At 52.9% G+C, this 24,913-nt stretch overlaps 1 protein-coding gene across 1 annotated transcript in view; it reads right to left on the bottom strand.

The window, feature by feature from the left end:
* Positions 1-24,913, bottom strand: part of LOC308645226 (putative RNA-binding protein 19) — a gene marked incomplete at both ends in the record, with an annotated part of 40,380 nt that overhangs the window by 5,210 nt on the left and 10,257 nt on the right. The window contains 11 exon segments of the mRNA XM_081287304.1: positions 1,156-1,195; positions 1,713-1,838; positions 12,766-12,886; positions 14,795-14,995; positions 15,590-15,700; positions 16,643-16,739; positions 17,085-17,203; positions 17,779-17,909; positions 19,257-19,460; positions 20,243-20,314; positions 22,051-22,129. Coding sequence (XP_081143430.1) covers positions 1,156-1,195; positions 1,713-1,838; positions 12,766-12,886; positions 14,795-14,995; positions 15,590-15,700; positions 16,643-16,739; positions 17,085-17,203; positions 17,779-17,909; positions 19,257-19,460; positions 20,243-20,314; positions 22,051-22,129 — 1,301 coding nt within the window.

Raw genomic sequence — 24,913 nt, 5'->3', positions numbered from 1 at the left:
GCCCGAGGAAGGCCGTCCCAGAGCACAGAAGGGCGAGGGCCACGGCCTCCAGAGAGGTTTGGCCAACCTCCAGCAGCACGTAATCCCCGGGGTTCAAAGAAGGTGCATGAAACATCCCCCAAGTCACCAGCATTGTCCTAGCTCAGCAGGGAGCAGATGTGGCTACAACTGCCAACCCCAATCAGGAAGAGTCCTAGAGGGCGGGGCAGGCAGGAGGAAGGGACATGGGACATGGAAGGGCTGAGACACCCTCCTACCACTAATGTGGCACTTAGCTGCCCTTCCCAAACTGGTCTGAAATGTTCAAGAACAGGGACGACAGGGGCAGAGCTGTGGGCCCATGGGTCTTGCACTGGAGGCCTGACCCCAGGTGTCAGAATCTCACTTGAGACCAGCTCTTTGCATCAATAATCAAGTCAATCGAGGTCACTGGGGTGGGCCCTAAGCCAGAGTGACCGGTGCCCTTTAAAAGGTGTGTGGGGATCGAACCCAGGACAGGCCTAGGCAGGAAAGCCCCTGTGGGCACAGAGACGCCATCACAGCCAGGGAGGGCTGGACAGGCCGCCCCTCCCCGCCCAGCCCTCGGAAGGAGCCACTGCTGCCAACGCCTGGCCTTGGGCTTCTGGCCTCCAGAACCCTAAGGCAGGCCGACTTTGCCGATGAAGGCCTCAGGCATGGGCCTCTGCTCCAGCACCTGAGCAGACGGAGGCAAGGGACTCTAACTTCTATGCCATAGAAGTGTCTGCTAAAACTCTCGGTGGCTGCCCACCAGGCCACAGTCCAAACTTCTGCCAGGCACACTTCTCAACGGGAGTCTGCCTCCCTTTCCAGGGCACCTCCCGCCTCAGCCTCTGCCACCAGGCTGCTTGGCCTCCCTGCCTCCAGGCCCCAGTCTGACTTGGAGACTGCAGTCCTATGATGGCCCTCCTGGTACAGCCTCCTGCGCTGAAGCCACCAGCTCATATGTCCCCCGGCTACTGCGGGTGCCTTGTGAAAGGGACCGCATCTCCTCTGGTCTACTGTCCTGGGTGCCCACTACCTGGTGGCCCAGGGCCTATGGGGAATGAAGGAGCAGCAGACACTGTGGCCACACGCACAGGCACCCAGGACGGTATCAGGCTGACTCACACTGCACCCCACCAATTCTGCACCCACCAATTCTGCAAGGCCAAGGCTGCTGGACGGGACTGCATGGCTGTGAAAAGGACAAAGGACCGTCCCGGCTCATGCTCTAAGGCCTCAGGGCTGGACAGCACGTGGGCAGAGGACAACTGCGTCAGTACAATGTCCAGGACGGATGGAGGGGCCAGGCGGCCTCTGCCTGCCCACTACCTACTGGCCAAGGAGGTGCAGGATTACTGACGTGGTGGAATGTTCTAGAAGTTCCACATCAGGGTCATTTCCCTTGGAACTGAGGGGAAAGCCTACAATCCATCCTTTTTGCTATGCCTGAGGATTTCCTGGGTGCCAAGGTGTGGGAACAAGGGAGGCCTTGGGTGCTAATGGATGCTGATGGGTGCTGCTGCTGCCCACCACGCACACAGCTCAGGACCACCTGAGGGCCTATGAAGGCTCTGACTCCGAGCCCGGGCCAGGGACCTCTCCAACAGCACGGCAGGGGTCTCCAGGAGAGGAGGGGCTGTTCTGCACAAGCCTGCCAACCCCCCAGGTGTGGTCTCCCAGAACCATGTCCTTCCATGAGAACAGGGTACCTGCTTTGTTCTTCTTCCTGGAGACGGAGCAGCTCCTCACGGCCCCCACTTTGGAGAACACCTGGAAAGAGGAACACGCAGCCCCTGCACTCCCAGGCCTTCCCGCCACCCGCGCAGGCACAGCTCCTTATGGGAACGGGGATCAGGGGGCATGCAGACTGCCACCAGATGCTGCTCCCAGTGCGCTGGCCTGTGCCAGGCCCCCACACCACCCACCCATCCAGTGACCCCGAAGGCATATTCAGATGGGTGGCTGAGGGCCTGGGGACCTCGGCTGCCAGCCAGGCTCTGAGCCACCACGCAGCCCTGCCCAACACTGTCCTCCCAAGTTTGCCCTGTGGAGACCTGGGTCGCTCTGAGGGGGTGAGTGATGGCCAGTCCCCCAGGCCTCCTGAGGCGGCAGCTAGGCTGGTTCTTGCTCCACTTATAGAAGGAAGAACTGGGGCACGGAGCCGTTGAGGGGTTCGCTGCAGAAGCCGGGTGTCAGTCTGGACACTTGGAGCCTACTGACCCCAGGCCTGACCTCACTGCCCTCAGTGCTTAAAGCCAAAATAATTAAACAACAACAACAAAAAAAAACCCTCTAAGTCACATCCCACCCTGTATTTCCCTTTCCCTTCTGTCTCCCTGGGGCCCGGTTGGGGACAGCTCCACGTGGCTCTGTCTGCATCTTGAGGATCAAAGACAGGCAGGCATTCAGTTGCTGAGAGCCATAGCCAAGTCCGAGTGATGCATAGCCATTTTGCCAGTACGGAGTGGTTGAGAGGTGACGCCAGCAGGCCATTGGGATGATGATGGTTATGTAGAGCTGCGTATATTAGAGCACTGCTGTCCGCCTTGGCCTGCTGCTTTGGAGTTCTCCCTACTTTGGAGTTCTCCCAGGGATTCCCGGAGAGTTCCCATTGGTTGGGGAAGTGCTGGAGGAGGGATTTCTGGTTGGAGTGTGGTTCCGTGAGTAGCCGCGTGGCATTCGGAATAGTTCCCAGGGAGCATGTGTGGAGTGTGCTGGTGGATTTCAGAAATAAAGTTTGTTCCTGCTTCAGTGGCTCATGATTTGTGCCCAGCCAGACTGTGGCAATTGGTGGCCCATGTGGGGAAAGTCTGAGGGTAAGTGATAAGGTAAATTGCTCACCCCTGAGGGAAGGCAAGAGAATGGGTGACCATTTCAAAAAACAATGTGTTCTTGTTTTGATTTGTTTTGTTTTTGTTTCAAGGTTCCTATCCCTAGAACTTTCTCAGGCAAACTGGGAAAAATGGTTGGCTCAAGCTTTGAAGTTATTCGCCCCTGAGGAAGAGATAGAAATAGACCACAAATGCACATGTCAAGAAAATAGGAAAATTGATACAACAATTTTTTGTTCCATTTTTGTTTCATTCTGTGTCGGTTTTGTTTTGTGTTATCTTGTTGGGTTGCATTATATTTATAGTAGATTAGAAATTAGTAAAAAACAAACAGAAAGAGTGTTAAGTAAATTGTTAGAGTTTCACACCATGGAGAAAGACATTTTAGATCAAGTAAAAGAGAAGGTCTTTCGAGCTAGTCAGAGGAAGAAAATTTAAAGGAAGAAAGCTTAGAGGAGAAACAGCTATCAGGGGGGAAGCTACAACAGGAGGGCGTAATTCAACCAACAGCTCCACCTAAGGAGACAGATGAGTGGCCCTCAACCCCCATAGTTGATAGATGGGATCCTGAGACATGACCTCAAAGATTAGCATGCCCTGTACTTGAGCAGGCAGGAGGGCAACGAATTCACCGTGCTTTAGATTTCAAAACAGTGAGGCAGTTAAAGGAGGCTGTAACAACCTATGGTCCCCAAGTACCCTTCACTGTAAGCATGGTCAAATCCATTACCAACTTGGACATGACGCCAGCACCCTGGGCTAACGTGTAAATCTGTGCTAAATGGAGGACAATATTTGTTATGGAAGGTTGCCAATGAGGAATTTTGCACGGAGACAGCTAGGCGAAATGCAGCAGCCAGTTACCCTCAAAGAAATCTAGATATGTTGTTAGGAAAAGGACCTTATGAGGGTCAACAGCAACAAATTGAATATGATCCTGGTATATATGCAAATTGCTGCAGACGCAGTTAGGGCATGGAAGACTTTACAAGGACATAGAGATTTACAAGGTCAATTATCTAAGGTAATACAGGGAGCTAATGAACCTTACGCTGAATTTGTAGATAGGCTTATTCAAACAGCTACCAGAGTTTTGGGGGATACAGAATAAGAATGCCATTAATAATACAACTGGTTTATGAGCAAGCAAATCATTGGTGCAGAGAGGTCATTAGACCATGGAAACATGGAGATTTAAAACATATATTAAATTGTGTAGAGACATTAATGAACAAGGGCAAGTCTTGGCAGCTGCAGTACAACAGGCTTTAGATGCCAGGCCAAAAACATGCTACAATTGTGAACAAACAGGACATTTTAAAAGGAATTCCCCCTTAGGAGGAGGGTTTAACAAAGCTAGGTATTAAAGGAGAAGAATACTGGGTATTTGCCCATGATGCCGTAGAGGGAGACATTGGGCTAATGAATGCTGTTCTCAAACCACCATAGAGGGTACTCCATTATCAAAAAACGAACAAGGACCAGGTGTCTATCCACGATACCATGGAGAAAGGCATCGGGCTCCATTGCCAAAAAAACTGACAGGGGGGCCCAATGCTCTGGGGCCCATGACCACAAATATACAGGGCACTGGAGGAACCCAGAAACACCATGGAGGAATTGAGCAACACCATCAGGGTAGTGCCCAGGACACATTATCCATCAGATCTCTCATCAGACAAACCAGGATTGCACATCTGCACCTCTGCCAGAGCAGTACTAACTCCAGAGATGGGAATTCAAATCATTCCCACAGGAGTAAAAGGACCTCTTCCCCAAGGAATAGTAGGCTTATTGTTAGGACACAGTTCTTCTACTCTAAAAGGACTTATGATAAGTCCTGGGGTAATTGATCCCGATTATAAAGGTGAAATAAAAATTATACCTAGTTCTCCAAAGGGTATATCAGTAATTTCACCAGGAGATAGAATAGCACAGTTATTAATAAACCCAGCCTACATGATAAATTTTCCAGTAGTACTATAGAAAGAGGTTCCAGGGGATTAGGCTGCACAGGTATAGATTGGGCTATGCTGTCTTTAAATTTAGATTCTCGCCCAATGCTAAAACTAAATATTCAAGGACATGAATTTAATGGGCTACTGGATACAGGTGCAGAACTTAGCATCATCCCTCGTCAAGAATGGCCAAAACATTGGCCATTACAACAGGCCACTCAAACACTTCGAGGCCTAGGAGTGGTGACTAATCCCCATAGAAGTGCAATGGTATTAGATTGGAAGGATCCTGAAGGATATGAAGGAACTATACAGCCATATGTATTGGATCATCTTCCTAAAAATTTATGGGGATGAGATGTCCTAGATCAATTAGGTTTGACATTAACAAATAACATCAATCCAAATGCTCCCACTATTAGGACTAGTCAAGGTTTTAGGAAAGAAAAAAGATAAGGAGAACAAGAACAAGGTATAGCAGCACCAATTCAAATAGATCAAGGAATACATAGACATGGATTGGGTTTTCAGAAGGGGTCACTGGGACAATAAAAATTACTTGGAAATCAGAAAGGCCAGTATGGGTTCCTCAGTGGCCCCTGACTAAAGAAAAGATACAAGCAGCCCATGATCTGGTCAAACAACAATTAGAGGAGGGACATATACAACCTTCCATATCTCCCTATAATACTCCCATTTTTGTCATTAAAAAGAAATCTGGTAAATGGAGATTATTGCAAGATGTAAGAGCCGTTAATAATGAGATGGTTATTATGGGACCTCTTCAATCAGGGATTCCTCAATTGTCTCCTTTGCCAAAAACCTGGTATGTTTTAGCTATATATATTAAAGATTGTTTTTTTTTTCAACTCCAATTCATCCTGAGGATAGTCCACGTTTTGCATTTACTATCCTTGCACTAAATCATGAATGTCCCGATCAGAGATATGAATGGAAAGTACTCCCTCAAGGGATGGCTAACAGCCCAACTATGTGTCAAATTTATGCTAACAAAGTAATCAAGCCACTTAGAAATCAAAATCCAGAACTACAAATATTTCACTATATGGATGATGTATTATTAGCACATAAAGATAAAAACACATTGCTAGAATGTTATGCCACACTTACAAATTTATTAAAAAAATATAATCTAGAGAGAGCAACAGATAAAATACAATTAAATTTTCCAATTAATTATTTAGGAGTTCTATTATCCTCAACCATGGTCCATCCACCAAAAATTCAAACACAATAGATCAACTCAAATCACTTAACGACTTTCAAAAGTTATTAGGAGAAATAAATTGGATAAGGCCTTATCTAGGCATACCAACAGGAGAGTTGGGACCTTTATTTGATATCCTAAAAGGTCCATCAGATCCAAATTCACCCCGCATGTTAACACCTAAAGCAAGAAAGGCATTAAAAATTATTGAAACATATATGGAAAATATGCATTTGGATAGAATTGATATAAATTTGCCTTTATTACTTATTGTAATACCAACAAAAAATATTCCTACAGGAGTATTTTGGCAAGAAGGTCCATTATTGTGGATACATTTATCTTATTCTCCTTATACTATTCTTACTAGGTATCCTGAGGCTGTAGGACAATTAATACTCAAAGGAATAAAAGCAGCAAAGGAGTGTTGGGAATTTCTCCCAATAAAATTATTACTCCATATACTATGGATCAAATTGATGAGTTAGCTAATGAGTTAAATACTTGGGCAATAATCATGTGTAAATCTAATGTTTCATTTGATAATCACTTACCATCTAATCCTTTATTGTCTTTTTGGTCTTCGCATCCTGTAGTTTTTCCAAAAATGACAAGAAAAATACCTATCATGAATTCTCCAAATATATTCACTGATGTGTCAAATAATGGTACAGCAGCAGTAGTTACCCCTGATAAAATTTTTACATTTTAGTACCCAAACAATCAGCTAAAAAGGTAGAGGTTAATGCAGTTTTACAAGCTTTTGTGATGTTTAATGATTCTGTATTTAATTTATTTTCTGATAGTCAATATATAGTTAATGCTATTAATTCCCTTGAAGATGCTGGTAGGATTTCCCCTTCCTCTACTGTTTTTTCTTTGTTTTCCACTATACAAAGTCTAATATGGGACAGAAAAGATCCATTCTTTATAGGACATATCAGGGCACATACAGGATTGCCTGGAGCCCTTATTTGGGCAATGATTTAGCAGATAAAACTACACATGATATACATATTTTCTCTACACTAGAAGAAGCTACAAATTTTCATAAAAGGTTCCATATCAATCTGATACTTTACAAAAGCATTTTAAAATAACTAAGGAACAAGCCAGACAAATAATAAAACAATGTCAAAATTGTGTGACCTTTTTACCACAAGTTAATCTTGGAGTTAATCCTAGAGGACTGATACCTAACCATATTTGGCAGATGGACATCACACACTTGCCAAAATTTGGAAAATTAAAATATTTGCATGTTACAGTTGAGATACTTCTTCCGGATTTTTGATGGGCTCCGTTCATGCAGGAGAAAAAACTAAAGATATTATAGGTCATTGCTTACAAATTTTTGTCACTGTGGGTGTTCCAAAACAGTTAAAAACAGATTATGGTTCTGGTTATACTTCTACCTCTTTTAAACAATTTTGCTCATCATTTGGCATTACTCATATAACAGGAATTCCATACAATCCACAGGGACAAAGCATAGTTGAAAGAGCTCATCAAACTATTAAAATGTACTTATTAAAGCAAAAAGAGGGAATTGGAAAGGGGTATATATCCCCCAAAGATAAACTTAAAATAAACCTTTTTACTCTAAACTTTTTAAATTTGGATTCATCAAAGCTTAGTCCTGCAGAAAGGCATATGTGTCCAAAAAGTGTACATAAGCCTAAGGTACTTTGGAAGGATATTCTAACAGGACAATGGAAAGGTCCTGACCCAGTGATTGTCTGGAGTCGGGGTTCTGTTTGTGTGTTTCCACAGGGAGAACAGCAGCTGATTTGGATTCCAGAGAGACTAACCAAAGCAATTTCTACAGACCAAAAAGAAGATGATTTGACTCAAATCCATAATAGCTGATATCCAGAGCTCCAGCTTGGCTATTCTTACCTCTGCGACAGTGATTCTCCCACACATGGAGGCTAATGAATAGTGAACACCATTAAAGCCTATTTCAAATGTAAAAAACCTTGAGGCTTGCTTGTGGGAATACTTTCAGACCCATATGCAAGTTACAGGAAAAAGGATGGGATATCCAAATAAGAGTCAAACCCAAGTGGTAACCAGGATGCTTTTTTCAATATCTATTTTATTATTGACTTTTCCCACATCATGAAGTTCTATTTTATTTTTTGAGCTCATACAGACCTAGGTTAATGTTTTTCTGACCAGTTTTATTTTTTGACTGTGGAGTTTTTAAACATTGCAATGGAGATTTCACCTGTGTAAAGCTACAAGGCCTTTACTCTTGTCTTCTGTGTTGTATGTTATATGTGCACACTTGTGTTTTGTGTTGTATGTCTGTATGTGCGTATGTCCATATATCATATATGAGGAGAGCTCATGAAAAAATGGATCCGAATTTTTTTTATTCACGTGATTTCAATGGTTTAATTTAAATTGGGTAAACAGCTGTTGAGGATTGTATTAATATGTGAATAAAAAAGGAGGTTAACAGATCTGTGTGTTTACTTTCACCTTTCCTTTTCATTATGTTTAATAATTTTATTCACAATAATGTAAATTGTTCAGAAAATTGTTTTCTTAGTACCTGTTGGAATGTTACATAATTTTTTAGCCATCATTGCCAGAATTCCTATCTTCATCCCAGTGCCCGTGAAGACAAAGATAAAACCAAACTGCAGCTTCTTCGATAGCTATCACAGTAAACTGTATAAACTGATGCATCAATGAATAGTAACTCAACAAGTAATGCTCAATCAAGGAGTTGATTTCTTTGGGAGGAAATGGACATATTGATGGATTCCTCTGCTTTGAACTGCTTGCAGAACTTGCCTGGACTATGTATCTCTTGTATGCATTGTGAACTATCTGTTGGTGTAGCTAATTGTGGTAGTGCTGGCTTATCTTTGCAGATGGTGTCACCGGTGGTACAATTTTTCCAAAGGAGCCGTCAATTGGCTTGGTGTCGTGGCATTTCTGTATCCTCCTCCCTTCTGCTAGTGATAGTCTAACATTTGGGGGCCAACAGAGGTGAGGCAAAGAACCTCACCCTCCCACTGACACCAAGGCCAAATTTGGGGGCCAACAGAGGTGAGGCAAAGAAACTCACCCCCCCACACTGGTGCATAGGCCTATCCACAGTATGGCTGAATGCTGGACCGGTAGTCAGTGACGGGTATGATCCAATTGCAATGGTACCAACCTAAGACAGGAGGCTGACGCCTTAAGGTCAGGTCATCCGATGACGGGTAAGGGCCATATGTAGTAGTGGACAGCCTAACAGGCACGGTCCCTAAGCCACATTGCTTGTTAATTAAACAGAAGGGGCGAGATGCTGAGAGCCATAGCCGAGTCCGAATGATGCATGGCGTTTTTGCCAGTATGGAGTGGTTGAGAGGTGACACCAGCAGGCCGTTGGGATGATGATGGTTATGTAGAGCTGCGTATATTAGAGCACTGCTGTCCGCCTCGGCCTGCTGCTTTGGAGTTCTCGCTACTTTGGAGTTCTCGCGGGGATTCCCGGAGAATTCCCATTGGTTAGGGAAGTGCCAGAGGAGGGATTTCTGGTTGGAGTGTGGTTCCGTGAGTAGCCGCGTGGCATTCGGAATAGTTCCCGGGGAGCATGTGTGGAGTATGCTGGTGGATTTCAGAAATAAAGTTTGTTCCTGCTTCAGTGGCTCATGATTTGTGCCCAGCCAGACTGCGGCACTCAGTACCGTCCACCAGGCCAATGACGGGGAGCAGGAGGAGTGGGGACCCCAAGGCACACACTCGTAGCAGGCAGGAGCATCAAGCATGGGGCCCTGTACTGCAGGGTCTCACTGTCCCAGTCAGACCTTCAAACCACCCAATGGGAAGCTTCTACTCATGTCTCATGAACTAAGCACAGACAGAATGCAGGACACACCCACTGGCAGCAGTGAGGCCAGGATCCAGGCCTGAAGGACTGACCCCAATCACAGCTCTACACTCAGGTGCTTCTAATGAGCTCTGTGACCTCAGGATAGTGAAGCAGTCTCTCTGAAGCTGAGTCTACAATCTGAACTAGATGATCCTGGCTGGACCTTCAGCTCCAGGGCCTTTAATACTGAGGATGCTCTTGAGCTGCTGTTTGCGCACCTCTGGGAAACGCTGATCCCTGATGTCCCACACCACGCCAGGAGAGACCGTGACACCACAAGGACCACAGCTGGCCCGAGAGACTCAAGGCCACCTGCCTGAGACACGGCTAGCTGTACCTCTAGAGGCCAAGTCAGGCGTGGATGTCGGTGGCTGAGAGGCGGACTGTGGCACACAGGCACATCCAGGGCTCAGGCTTCATGACAATCAGGCGTAGAATGTGCGCGCTGCCCCCTCCTGGCTCCCGCGGCCACCGGCAGGACTGTTATCAGTCGCCAGCAGCTTTCCAGGACCCCCCCACCTGAGCCCTTTATCTGGAGGTGAGGGTCTTGGAGGTGGGGAGATAACATGGCCGCCCCCTTGGATACCAGAACAGAGAGCGGAGCAGAGCTGCCAGAGCTGCCCTCCTGCCCCGCCCAGCCCAAGACATGGCAGGTCCCCCTCCTGTCATCCTGGGGAAGATGACATCTGGAACAAGGGGCAGAGAGCGGGTGGGTAGCAGCAGGGGAGAAGGCACAGCTCAGGGGACCAGGACGGGGGGCTGTGTAGGCAACATGGTCAGAAGAGAAAGACGGGCTCAGGGCGCTGACCCAGGAGGTGACGTGAGCCAGCGGGTGGACGTTGCACCACGTCCTGGAGCAGATCCAGGCTGAGGCCTCCTCTGTCAGCCAGTGAGCAGAAGCCAGCCCCTCCAAGTGGCTGGACACTGTCAGGACACTCAACACGGACCTGAGGACAGGGGACAGGACCTCAAAACCAACCGGGGAACCGGGGACAGAGGAACATTCTGACAGGGTCTGGACACGGGTGCCAAGAAGCCATTGTTCATGCTCTAGAGCCCGTATGCCCCCAGGGCCCACCTCTGACACCACCTGTGACCAGCCGAGAGATGCTGGGGACAGTCATGCCACGCCTGTCTTGGTCACCATGGGCAGCAGCCACCGGTTAGACAGGTGTTCCCACCACGTGGGGCTGTCGGTGGCCAGCAGGCTGCATCTCCCGCGTCCTCAGGAGGGTGCGTGGGCACCACTCTCTCTGTCAAGGTCAGAAACAGCCTGAGAGGAGGCAGCCGGCCCAGTCCCAGAGCGGGGGCCAAGGACAGCACTGCCCACGTCACCAACATGGCGGCCAGTTCCCCAGCAGTGGCTCCTGAGTGGAAGGATGTGGAGGGCAGGCCAGCAGGCAGGGAGCAGGTGCCACTCTGCCCTCTGGCACTCCCGGGGCCTGACACTCCACAGGGTGCCGTGGTCAACAAGGCAGATGCTGCTGTGAAGTGGACCCTCTATTAGGAACAAACTCAGGCAGCAGCCAGCCGCGAGGGGCGGTCACCTCACGCGGCACAGACGGCCAGTCCTGAAGACCCACGGGGAGCGGACATGAGCCGCGGGCATGGCGGAAGGCCTGTGCTCAGAGAAGGCCGCGGAATCCAACTGACACTGGCTGACCAGAGACGACGACTCCTCTACTTTTTTTATGAAAAAAAAAACCATAAAACACTTTAATTTTTTGTAAATATATGGGAACAACCAGGATGGTAAACAAGAGATGGTCTATCTTTAAGAGGAAAATCCTTATCTTAGTAAACTGAGCAACTGGAAGCCCTGTGTGTGGGAGGTGGGCCGAAGGTAAAATTTTAACAACTGGGTCAAACAACCCAGTCCTCAGAACCTCCCTCCAGGTGTCTATTCTAAGACATGGTCGTGGTCTCCAGACTACGGTGGTTCCATGGGAAGCTGCCTGTCTCCTAGGGGCAGCTGGGGGACGGGGAGGGTCTCAGGTTTTGGCATCCTGACGGGGCGAGGGCCAGGGCCAAGCCATGACCTGCAGTGTGCACCACAGTCCTGAAGGAAAACCTCATCCTGCCTCCAATGCCCCACTGTGAGGGGGTACCCAGGGGGCTGGCACCCCTGTGGCTGGGGACACACATTGGTCTTTCCTTTCCTGCCTGTGCAGTCGCTGGACACCAGAGGGCGCTGAGGCACTCCAAGAACATGGCCCCCAGCCCCTCAGCCACCTATGGAGCTCTGGGCTTTCATGGGCTCTTCTGGGTATGAAGAGATCTAGGATTTCTTCCCTTAACCGTTAGCTGACAAACTAAAAATCTGCTACATTACATTGCACTCGTAATTCTTGTTTTTTTTATGAGAGAGAGAGAGAATGAGAATTTCAATATTTATTTTTCAGTTTTTGGCGGATACAACATCTTTGTTTTGTATGTGGTGCTGAGGATCGAACCTGGGCAGCATGCATGCCAGGCGAGCACGCTACTGCTTGAGCCACATCCGCAGCCCAGCACTCGTAATTCTGATCTTTTTTTTTTTTTTGGTACCAGGAACTGCATTCAGGGGTGCTTCACCACTGAGCCCCAGCCCAGCCCTAGTTTGTATTGTATTTAGAGACAGGGTCTCACTGAGGCTGCCTTGGAACTCAGGATCCTCCTGCCTCAGCCTCCTGAGCTGCTGGGGTGACAGGCATAGGCCTCATCACCCTGCTCTGATGCTGTTTTTCAGGGCTGTTTTAACACCTGCGTAATCAGAGACCGAGACCCGCTGGTCTGTGGATGAACAAAGCCCTAAAGCAGTGGTCTGCTGAACAGCTCCTGGCTCTCCGCCCACCCCTCGCCTGCCCTCCCAAGACATTGACCTGTTCTTACCGGTTTCTGGCTCCACCATGTTCTTTTCTGCAGATGCTTCTTGGGGCTCTTTCCCCTGTGGGGCTGTGCTGGAGAAGACGCCAACTGGAGCCCACTCGAGATACAGGGGGACGTGGTGGAACTGCAGAGGCAAAGATGCCAACACTGTGGGTCCCTGTCACGGGACACAGCTGAGAGGGACTCAGTCCCATGTGCAGATGACGCGCTCCAGGGTCGAGAAGATGGGTGCTCGGCAGGGCAGAGGAACCAGGAGACTCGCAGCCCAGAACCCCAAGTGCTCTGGGTGCCTGAGGAAAACACTCGGGCCCAGGCTGAGAGGCAAAGGCCATGTCTCTGTCGCCTTGACCTGCGATGGGTTCCAGGTGCCCTGTGCGCTTTCTCTAGTCAGAGGATGAAATGGGGACTGTGACAAGGGGAAGAACTGCTGGCACAGGGCAGCTCCAGGGGAAGTCAGCGGGTCGCAAAGCCAAGAGCGTTCGTGTTGCCGTTCAGAGGCGACCTGTGTGCCAGGGGTTTCTTAAAAAAGGTTGAGACAGCCACTGCTAATAGCCACCTCAGTAGAAGGCCCCTGGGTAGCTACAGGGCAGGGTGGGAGGGAGACTTGTCAACTTACAGCCTTTGGGACTCTTCAAATTTCATACTGCATTCAAGCCTCAAAGATTAATTATGCCCAAGGGAAAAAAAAAACAAGCAGCCGGGCACAGTGGTGCATACCTGTAATTCCAGTGGCTTGGGAGGCTGAGGCAGGAGGATAGGAAGTTTGAGGTTAACAAGTTTGAGGCCAGTCTCTGCAACTTGGCAAAGCCTTAAACAACTTAGTGAGACCCTGTCTCAAAATAAAATATAAAAAAGGGCTGGGGGCATAGCTCAGTGGGTAAACATCCCTGGTTCAATCCCTGGTATAAAAAGAAAAAAGAAAAAGAAAAAAATGTGCCCGGGAGGGAGAGGGAGCAGCCTGGGGGTCTGACAGTTGGCGGTGCCACTTAGGAGCTGTGTGACTTTGGGTCACTGGGCCTCAGTCGAGGCTGATGACGGGAGCGGTCAGTGAAGAAAACACTTGTCAGAGTCAAAGGGGAGGCTGTGCCCGGACGTGCCTTTGCCATCGTCCACTCTGGTGATGGGGACTCCTTCCTGAAGCAGCGGGGAAGGAAGGGGCGGCTGCAGTCCAGACATGGCTCCTGTACGAGCCACCAGAGACACCGTGGTCTCGCAGGCCAGGCTCTCACCAAGCCCTGATGGTGCAGTGGGCAGGGCCCCAGCTGGGAACCCCCCAGGGCTGGAGGGTCCAGGAAGGCCTGCCTGCGTGTGACCGGGGACCACGGCCTGCAAAACACCAAGGAGCCTGGCAGACAAATGACCTGTGGTGGGTGAAAGGTGGCTCCCCAAGAGATGGCCATCTAGACCCCCAAGACCTATCAGTGCATCCCCTGCAAGTACCATCAAGACCCAAGATGGTCCGGGGTTATCTGGGTGGGCTGTAAGCCCAGGAGAGGGATCTGGGACCAAGAAGAAGGCCACGTAAAGACGGGGCAGGGACGGGAGTGGCGCTGGGAGCTGACGGACGCCGGGAGCCTAGCAGTGGGCAAAGGCAGGACAGGTCCTCCCCAGAGCCCTTGGAAGCCCTGGCCACACCTTGCTGTTGGACGCCTGCCTGCCTGCCAGCTCTGTGACGGGTGCACTGTGTGGTCTTAGGCCACCTGGCTCACGGCCACCTGTCATGGAGCCCTAGAGGCCCCTGTGCTGCAGATACACACATGTGCACACACGGACGGCCCTGCACACAGGACGGGCCGTAGCTCACCACAGGCACGGACAGCGCCACAGCCAACCAGGGAGACCCAAGTCGGGGCAGGAACGGAAGGCCAAGGACGGCTGGAGCTGGACAGGGAACGCGGGTGCTTCCTGCAGCACCCTCAGGGAGGGCAGGGGTGCGGGACCAGCACCAAGGTGGAGCCAGGCCGAGCCCATGCTGGGCAGTGGGCACACCAGCTCCCGGGCCCTCTCCCCGCTGCAGCTCCCAGCGGCCTACCTTGGAATAGGCCAGGTGTCGGAAGGCCTTGTGGGTCTCCAGGGGCTCCAGGAACTCCACGATGGCAGTGATGCCACCCTCGGGCAGCAGCACACGGCCCAGGCTTCCGAAACTGCCAAAGGTCTCCTGCAGCTCAGCCGCCAGGGTGCCTGCTGGGAGGTTCTTGGCCAGAATCACAGTCTTGCTTCGTTCTGCTGCCGCCTTCAGGGAGGAGAGGCCACGTGAGGGACGGCAGCAGGGCTCTTCAGCTGGACACTGGCACTGACCTGGTGGCCTCTAGTCAAGGTGTGCACCTAGGGGCTCAGTGGCCAGGCACCTGGGAGGATCCAGGAGGCGCCACCCGCTGACTCTACAGCCAACAGGCAGCTCCACTGAGGGTGAAGGCCTAGGGTGCCCAGTGAGACCCCTGGGGTCGAATCCCAGCCCCAGCTGAGTCACCAGATCCTGACAGTGAGTGACCACAGCCCCGCTGGACCTCCCAGGCGCCCTGCGCTGGGCAGTAATTGAGGTCGGCACCTCAGTGTAGAGGGCTCTTCCTGGCACTGGGGACCACCTGCAGACACAGGCGTGGGAAGCAGAAGCAGCGAGGAGCCCATGCCCCCAGGAGCAGCCACCAGCCCCAGGAGCTGGCTGTCCCTGTCCTTGGGAGGGGCAACTCTGAGGTTGAGCCCTTGGTTTGGATCCAGTCACCACAGGACCCCCCCACACCCACAGCCTCCCCTGGGCCGTCCCCAGCTCTGGAGCAGCAGCAGTCAACTCCCCAGAGGTGGGGTCAGCAGGGCAGCGGGCACCCACCTGGCTGAAAGAGTCCAGGCAGACGCCATCATCGATGAGGAAGAGCCACACTTCTTGGACCAGCTGAGTCTCCCAGAGGGCCACACTTACGGCCACCCTGCCCTTGGTCTCCTGTGGGGAGAGGAGAGGAGGCCCGGCCCGTCAGGCAGGGCCTAGCCAGTTGGGCAGGCCCAGTGGGGAGGGGATTCAGGGTGCTGTCGCCCACCTGCATTGAGGTGGGGCCCATGCTCTGGCGCTACACCAACTCTCTGCCCTCCGCAGCCACGCATCGCTGCCCACCCTCCAGCTCGTCCCTTCCCGCAGTGGGCAGGTCTCTGTGAGGCTCCTCTTGCAGCCCTGGGGCTTCTGCATGTACTGACCTTGACCCCATTACAGGCAGTCCTTGCTTCTGTCACCTCCCCACCCGCCCACTTTCCTGCCACAGCCCCCCAAACCCTCCTCTCTTCCTTTGCCTCCTCTAGGTGGCACTACAAGGTGGCACCTCTGTCCTGGCACTGCTGAGCCCCAGTGCTCAGAGAGCACGGGCGGGGCCTGAGCCCCTCTGGCTGTCGCTCCAACTCAGGCCAGGCTGCCCTCCCCAGCCCACAAGCCACAAGCCACCACACGACCAGACACCTGAAGTGTGGCATGTTCAGATCCAGGTCGTGCTACCCACAAAATACAGTGGATTGATGGAAAGAAGGGAGGAACCACAGTGTGGCTTTTTACGTTGCTCACGTCAAAGTGACGAGGCTCTAGACGTCAAGTTGAAGACGGTGTCTCATTAAGACTAGTTTTGCCAGTTTCTTTGTACACACGTGGCCACTGGGGCGCTCACAATTACACACGGGGCCGGCCTTCTACCTCCAATGGTCAGCGCTGACCCGAGTGCCGTGAGGGAGGGTAAAGGACAATGGAGAAAGCAGCTAATGGGCAGAACCAAGGGACGTCCTTTACCAAGTGCTGAAAAATACTTCAGGGTTTGCTTGAATCGACCCCAGCAGAGGGCGACCATGGACAGTATTTGGAAGGAAGTCTGTGGACTCAACACACAAGACACTCGGGCTCACTCACGTGGTCGAACACTTGGCTCTTGGTGGCACTGTACTTCTGCGCGACGGCATCGGCCACGGCATTGGGCCCCATGAACAGTGTGTTCCAGTTGTGGGAGCTGAGGGTAGGCAGAACGGGTCAGGCTGGGACCCACAGAGGCCTCTCGCAGACACCAAAACTGCCATGAGCCTCGCCGGCCTTCCCCGCCCCCTGCCAGCTCTCCTGTCCTGGGCGAGCACCCGGCCTGCAGTGAGGACGCAAACCCAAGCCCCGACAAGTGTCGGCATCTGCCCTGTGCCAGGGACCCAGCCCTTGGTGACACCTCAGAACCTATGCTGACACAGTCCCGCTCTCCTGATGCGCAGTGGGGCACTGAGGCCCTGAAGGCCCCACCCGACAGAGGGAAAGGGCCCGGGCGGCAGAGCCTGGAGGGGTGCAGGGGCCACGCAGGGCGGACGAGGACCTGGAGCTGCGGGCTTTGTCCTCGGACGCCTTCTTCTTCTTGTAGGACGAGCCGGGGACGTCCACGTCCTCACTGGCTTCCTTCCTGATGGTGGACGGCAGCACATGCAGCATCCTGCCCTGAGTGGACAGAGCAGGAGGTGAGCGGAGCCCCGCCCTCCATCATGTCCCCTCGTCATAAGCCAGCTGGACTCACCACTAAGCCCTGATGGGAGACGGGGACGGCAGACAGAAAGCCACGTGGTCACTCTCCGTCCAGCTGAGGCTGGGGGCACCCGACACAGCCACGCCAAGGGGACTGTACCCTCTGTGAGCACCCCACGGCCCCAACTCCCCCAGCGGGACCCTGCACAAGGACACTGTGAGCTGCACACGGCAGGGGCCAGTCTGGCCCAGTGCCCGTGAGACCAATAAGCCATGAACAGATGGATGGAGGAGCACTGGAGGTGGCCTGGCCCGGGCCTGGGCACACCGCACGGGGACACTGGGGGAGCAGCAGCTCCCTGGTTCCTCAGGGCCACCCACACACCCCAGCAAGCTCCCCTTTCATAGCATCTTCCCTTCAAGTAGCTCACATGGCTGGCCACCATGGGTCCTGGGAACCAGAACGTGGACGCGCGCCTGCTCATACAGCCGCCTGGCTTGGCCTTCTCCGTCGCCAGGCTCAGTGACCCGGTGCCCACAAGCCACCTCACCTGGAACACCTGTCCGTCCACGGCCGCGTAGGCCTTCACCGCGTGCTCAGGGAACATGAAGGTGACAAAGGCGAAGCCCTTGGGCTTCCTGGTCAGGCTGTCGATGGGGTAGTGGAGCTCCGACAGGGGACCTGAGGACAGGGGAGGCGTCAGCCTGCTGGAGCTGGAGCTGGGCCTGAGCTCAGGGTGAGAAAGGGCCGGGCACTAAGGGGTCGGCCACACGAACACAGAACAGCTGCACTGTGCCAGCCACCAGGCCCAAGGTCAAGGGCGTCATTTCACAGTCCCTCGTGCCTAATAAGTGGGGGAGGAGGGGCACCTGGCTCCATCCCCGTCACGTGCAGCCTGCCCTGGCCTGGTCACCTCACCCACTCAGGCCTCCTGCCTGTGAATGGCACAACAGTCCCCAAGCAAAGGGTGGCCTCGAAGGTCCAAGAGTCAGTGTGTGGTTACTACCCAGCACCGGCTACACTTAGTGCCGCAGGAGTGTTTGTGACTCTGTCCTACTCAGAGGACACTGTCTGCAGTGGACACTCTGAACACCAGGGTGTGACCACGTCCCCTCTGTGGGTCTTCCTCTTCCCAAATGGGCACTTGGAGCCTATGGACAATCCCCCTACTGTCCTGCGCAGCACTGCTGTGTGGCCAGGGCACCTGCCTGTGTGGGAGGACCTGGGGAGCAGGACAGCATGGCCAGACCTTCAGGTCCCGTGTGGGACCTCCGTGGACGTCACGCTGTCTCTGATGCTCCACGTCCAGGCCAGCCTCCCAAGAGACAGGGGCTCGGACAGCATTTCCAGACGGTGCCCCACGAGCCACCCCTCCCCACAGACTCTGCCCCGTGTGGCGGAGCGGGACCACAGGCCTGCAAGTTTCCAGTCCAAGAAGTAACGACCGAGGCAAGAACAAAGAGCCCTGGCTGTGGCCTCCTCTCTGAAGCTCGTTTGGATGGAAGACGAGAAAGGACAGCCTTCCCAGGCAGAGGAGCACTGCGGGCACTGGGGGCTGTGCGGCCGCTGGATCCCAACACTGAGCAGCCAAGGAAGCCTAGGAAAACGCCTCCACCTCTCCAGCTCGGTGCTTGGAGAGAGAGTGAGAATCCCAGCTCTGTGGGCGTCGTGGCTGTGCCTGTAATCCCAGCGGCTTGGGAGGCTGAGGCAGGAGGATCAAGGCCAGCCTTGTTGACCTACCAAGACCCCGTCTCAAAAAAAATAAATAAATAAAAAGGACTGGGATGCAGCTCAGTGGTACAATGTCCCTTGGTCCAATCCCCAGAACCATTAAGAAAAAAAGAAAAAAGAGAAAATCCAAGTTCAAGTTCAGAGAGAAAAAGATGTCCTGCATCTGCAGCAGGGAGGGACAGCAAGCCCTGTTCTAAGATGAGGAGACCCCAGCTGGGGCCACTGCCCAAGGCCAAGAGCTAGAGGGAGGTGGAGGGGGCTGCCCAGGGCTGGGGGCTACCCAAGAGCAGGTCCTACCATAGGTGGAGAAGAGCTTCTCCAGGTCCTCCTCTGTGCTCGTGTAGGGCAGGTTACGCACAAAGAGTCTTCCGGAGTCGGCCAGGTCCTCCTCCTCTTCGTTCTCCCCGAGTGTCCGGCCTTGCCAGGGCTGTGCGCTCTTCTGCAGGGGCCCCTTGGCCATAGGGACTTGTTTCTCCCTGAACCCCTTGATGTGGCTTCCACCTGCACGAGCAGAGGGGTCAGGGCTCCGGGGAGGCCCAGACCTTGCCAGAGGCCTGGCTGGTGACCCAGGCCTCTCACTGCTGCCCGCCAGATGCTCCGGCCAAGGAGGGCCACGGCCAGCACCATGCTCCTGGGCCCTATGTGGCCTGCCATGTGGCCTCAGCCCTCGGGAGCCACAGGGACATATGCTCTGGGCTCTGGCCCTCTCTCAGGCACTGCTGGTGGCTCTGTCTTGGGAAAGGCTGCTGTGACAGCCACCCTGGACAATCGCCTGCTCGCGCGCCTCCCAAGGGCTCAGGGATCGCCTGCCTCCGCCTGCACCACAGCACTCAGTCAATACCTTCCGCCTGACTCACTGGCAGGACTCCTGGGGACCCCTGTCTTCCCCACACACTTGCCCCAGGAGGCGTCCATGCCACAGATGGGTTGAGGACCACGTCCCAGCTCAGGAACGGTGCACCTGCTGCACCTCCACCAACCCTGTGCCCTAGGCAGGCCTGCTGCTCACCCGAGGCTGCACATGCCCCTGAGGCCCGGCGGCCACCCTGGGGAAGACCTGCCTCCTCCTCCCCGGCCCTCGCCTCATACCCTGCCTGCCTGACGCTGTCCCAGGGCCGTGTGCCCATCACCTACTCCAGCACCACCTGCCTCTCTGCAGCCTGTTTGCTGCTGGACCCTCAGTGCTCAGAGCGTGTAGCAGGAGGGGACGCTCAGCACATGCACCTAAGCCAGGGCCCACGCAGGAGCCAGGGAGCCCGGGACGCAGTGCTGCGCCTCCTTACCCATGTACTCCCGGTTGCACTTCAGGGCTCTCTTCACCTCCTCTTCGCTGCTGAAATCCATGAAGACGTACCCTGAGACGGGACCATAACAAGGTAACTCCCAGCCCTGCCAACGCTTGGAGTCAGAGGATGTGGGCACCTGGCTAGGTGCAGAAAGCGGGAGCCACCACGGCACAGGCTGACCGCCCACCTGGCCACCTTTTGGAGGAGCACTCAGCACCCGCCTGGCATTGCGGGTGAAGGCGCAAAAACCAGGCCCCTTCTGCCTCCCTCCCAGCCTCACCCCTTCCCTGACCATGTTCTGCAGAGAAGAAATGCTCACGATGGCCTCTGTGACCCAGCCCAGCACTGGAGGGTCACCTCCACATCACCCTGCAGGTAGCTGTGGGTGACTACACAGCAACAAGCAGGTGCAGAAGCCTCCACAGCCTCCACCTCACTGGGCCTTGACCCGTGAAGCTGCCGAGCAGCATCCCGTCTACACCACCACAGTCTCCCCCAGACTCCCCCTAAGCCCACACAAGCAAAAGCCTCCACTGCCTCCAAATGCCAGCAACCCTCCCTGCACTGGCCAGCGGGCCTTTCTAAACCCGAGGCTGTCCTAAGCCCCGAGCCTCCACTGGGCCCAGGCTCCCCCTTTTACTGCAGCCCCAGGGCCCAGCCCAGCTTCCGCCCCCACACTTCTACCTGGGTCGTTTGTTGCCCTCAACAGTGTCATGCTCAGGTGCTGGCTCTCTCCAGCGCCAGGGCCTCCAAGATGCTGTCCCTGAGCCCAACAAGGCAGGTACCTTCCTCCTGGCTCCCTGCCTGGTCTCTGAGGCATCATGAACTGGTGGCCCCGCCACCAGCACCAACAGCTGCACTCCGAGCGTGCCCAGTGCTCACACCGTCAGGGGCTGACCCTGACCCCTCCCAAATGCATGGCAGGTCTGACCCCTTATGCAGACAAGGAAAGGATGCCGAGTTCCTGTCCCAGGTCACAGGGCTCCTAAGTGGCTGGCTGGGCTGTGAACCTGGGCAGGGGCTCTGTCCCCCGCCCCTCACACTGCCCTCTGCTGAGCTCCAGGAGTAACAGCTGCCTGAACCATCATCCTGGTGAGCTGGGTGGGAGAGCTGGGGAGGGACGAGACCCGACACAGCAAGGGCACTGGACCACCCCGACACAGGAGCACCTTTCTCCTTGGGTGCCAGCTCGGCCAGACCTGACCACTCTGCCCAGGTGGCCTCTTCCTGCCAAGGCACTCCAACCACAGGGTCCAGACACCCAGTGGCCAGAGAGCCTTAGTATGGTTCTCTGAGATGTGGCTATTCTGCTACTGGTCTTCTACGGCTTTCTGGCCTAGCTGGCCACTGGGCTGGGCAGGTGCCCACCTCTCCTAGATCCACCTTCTTCCAGCCATGCTCACTGCCTCAAGACAGCCAGACCCAGGGCTCCAAGGCCAGGGGAGGAGGCTCACAGCCCGGAGCAGACATCTGGGGAGATGTGGTCTGGGACAACACCACGCATGCACAGAGAGGTAGAGCACTGCCCGCTGGCAGAGCCGCCCATGGACTTAGCCCAGCAAACCCAGACCTGCGGGCATCTACCTGAACAGAACAGGGGAACTTACTAGAACAGTGGAGGAGAAAATTCTGACAGTATACGCCAGGCTGCCAGAGGCAAGGATGACACAGATCTGCGTCCTGAACAGTTAGCCACATCCACAGAACTGAGGACCCCAATGGGGAGAAGGACAAGGCTGCTTTGGGACCTCCCCAACCATGTGGCCAGCCCTCCCCCGCACATCCGCCCAGCTCCCAGGCCTTACCCGTCTTGTTCCCGAGCGCATTTCTCACTATTCGAATGGCCACTGGTTTCAGGGGCGCCAGGAATTCCAGGACATTTTTCTGCAAGGACAAGTTTTGCCCCTTATCAGTCCCCCAAGAAACCATGCAACCTGATAAAGAGATAAGGAGCAAAGTGTTGGATCAGAAAAGATAACCAAGTGATCACGATTTTTCTCCTTCCTTTAAGTCACACTCGTCTCTCCTCCACCATAAAGAAAAACTGGGAAATAAAAACTGAAGAAGAAACAAATAATGTAATAAAAAATAATAACATTAACAGCAGCGTTTTAAGGCATTACATCTGGTCTTTTGTTCCTAAGGAGTTGTTTTTTTGTTTTTTTGTTTTTTTAAATACTTGGGGTTAAAGCTGGCTTTTCTTACTTCTCTTTAAAGCATGGATATTTGTCTACGTTAATCACAGTGACAAACCTAAAGTTCCATTGTAGGGAGGCCCCCAATTCTTAACTACTCCCTTCTCTGGACATGTGTGAGATTTAAACACATCTTTAAAAATATGTGAACATTCAGGGTGTGAAATTATAACAAATACTAAAAAGTACAAATCAGGAAACCAAACTGGTTCCTAATTCCGAGGCCAGCTCACTTTTCCTGGCTCCTTCTGTAAAACAAAAGCCGCAGATCCATTTCCCATCTGGGCACTGAGGGAAGCCCTTGAGGCCCCGCCCTGACGTGGCTTGTCCTACAAGGTAACAGAAGGACAGAAGGACACATCCAGGCGCTCCAGGTCAGTGGAAGAAGCCCAGCCAAGTTCTGAGCTTTCACATTACTGCATCCAAGTTTGCAATTACCAGATTCTTTCCAAACCGTCCCCTGCCCAGAGGAAAGCCAGCATGGTGGGTCACACACAGTTAGGTTCCTCTGGGGATGAAGCCATGTCCTGCTCCACACCTGGCCTTTTCTACTGGCCGTGGCACCTTGGGGGTCTTCCCTATCATCATGTTCTTTTCTGTGATACGTCATCTTACACCATTTTCATGTGTCCCTGTGAATTAACCCAGGTTTAACCTGGCACTGGTGACATTTTGGGCTAGTGACTCTTTGTTGTGGGGGCTGTCCTGTGTCTGGCAGGGCTTACACAGCACACCTGGTCTCTGTTCACTAGAGGCCAGCAGCCCTCCACAGATGTCACCATCAAGAGCACCTCTGACCATGGCCAGATGTTGTGCAGGGGTAGACCACTCCCCTCCGAGAACTACGGACACACCACTTCCCCAGAAATGGAGCTTCAGGGTTGATGTGGGTTTTGGTTCTTATCAATGACTGCAAATCAACACGCTGAGTTATAAATAATAACAGGAAGGCTGCAAGAACGTTTCCGCATTCAGGCTCTGGTGTGCAGGGATTCACCTGGGGGCAAAGCCCTGCCAGGCACCAGCTCCGCAAAGGCCTGGATGTCCGTAATGTTGCCAGGCAGCTCCACGCGGCCCTCTAAAAGGCAAGAAAATGTTTATTGCCAAACATGAACGATGTGTACCATTTTGGCAAGTGAAAAATGTGAACTCCAGTTTTGATTTTGTTTTTTGATAATCATGACAGAATCCAAACATGTGCACTGGCCACCCGAGTTCTTTTTCTTTGAAAACCTTCTGTTCTTTGTGTTATTTTTCTGTTGGGTCATAAATCCTTCATAAAAATCTCTCTGTAAATTAGAGACACTAGACTCCTGCCTCTGTTAGGCATGAACCACTGTGACTTCACGACAGCTGCTGGCTTCCAGAGCTCTGGGCTGGTAGGTAGGTAATCAACCCATTTTTTTTTCTTTTTTCCCACGAAACTTTACAAATTGCTTAGAAAGAAACTTTTTCAGCTCAAATCCTTGATGTATCTGAACCTGATTTTATCAGGAGGAGTAGGGCAGAGGTTCATCTTTTCTTCAAAAACAGTTAACTAGCCGGGCACACTGGGCAGGCCAGTAATCCCAGTGGCTCTGGAGGATGAGGTAGGAGGATCACAAGTTCAAAGCCAGCCTCAGCGACTTACTGAGACCCTGTCTCAAAACAAAAAAAGGGATGAGGATGTGGCTCAGTAGTTACATGCCTTGGGGTTCAATACTGGTACCCCCCCAAAAAAAACTGACCCCTAATTACAAGGAATTGCTTCAGTATTTCTAACAGCATAAATTGTAAGTAGCTCCCACATCCACTTTAGGAGATCAGGAAAGTGTACCAAAGCATCTCCTGAGGAAGGAAGACTACACAACAAGGCAGTGGTGGGCAGCAAGCGCGGTCCTGCTGCAGGGACGCTGCAAACCAAAATGGGAATGAGAAACCAGACCAGTGTCAGTGCACAGGAAAAAGCATCTAAGAAGGCATGTCCCCAAAGTACCAGTGGTTGCCACTGGGTGGGACACAGGAATGCTGAGCAGGGTTGCCCACTGTGCCAAGGACAGTTGGCACCTCCAGCTCTAGTCCTTAGACCTGCAGTAACCTTACCTGCACCCTGGCACCCCACCTGGCTACACCCCAGCTCGCAGCTCAGTGTGGACGGTAACCCACGTGGTCATCCCAGTTGTAGGTGACTTTCAGGTTCTGTCACGTAGCTGTGTCCTTTAGAATTTCCTGTAGTGAGCTTCTCTGACTGTCACAGGAGGAAAATGAAAACAGGCGCCTCTGCTGGCGCAGACCTAGAGCTGGCTAGCTGCAGCCCGTGCTCTGACTGGCCTGCGGCCTGTTTCTGGAAATAGTGTTGAGCCGGGCTGCAGCAATACCTACACCTTCACCTGTGTCCGAGACGGCTGCCCCTACGGGAGCAGAGTGAGGGCTCCCAACAGAGACCTCACTGACCACTCGGCCTTCCCCAGGCCCCAAGCCATTTTTTTTAGTT

This window comes from Spermophilus citellus (genome assembly GCF_964194105.1).
Source record: "Spermophilus citellus genome assembly, chromosome: 3".
Taxonomy (NCBI): Eukaryota; Metazoa; Chordata; class Mammalia; order Rodentia; family Sciuridae; genus Spermophilus; species Spermophilus citellus.
Note: the sequence above shows the minus strand (reverse complement) of the source record. Positions and strands in the feature narration are given on the sequence as shown.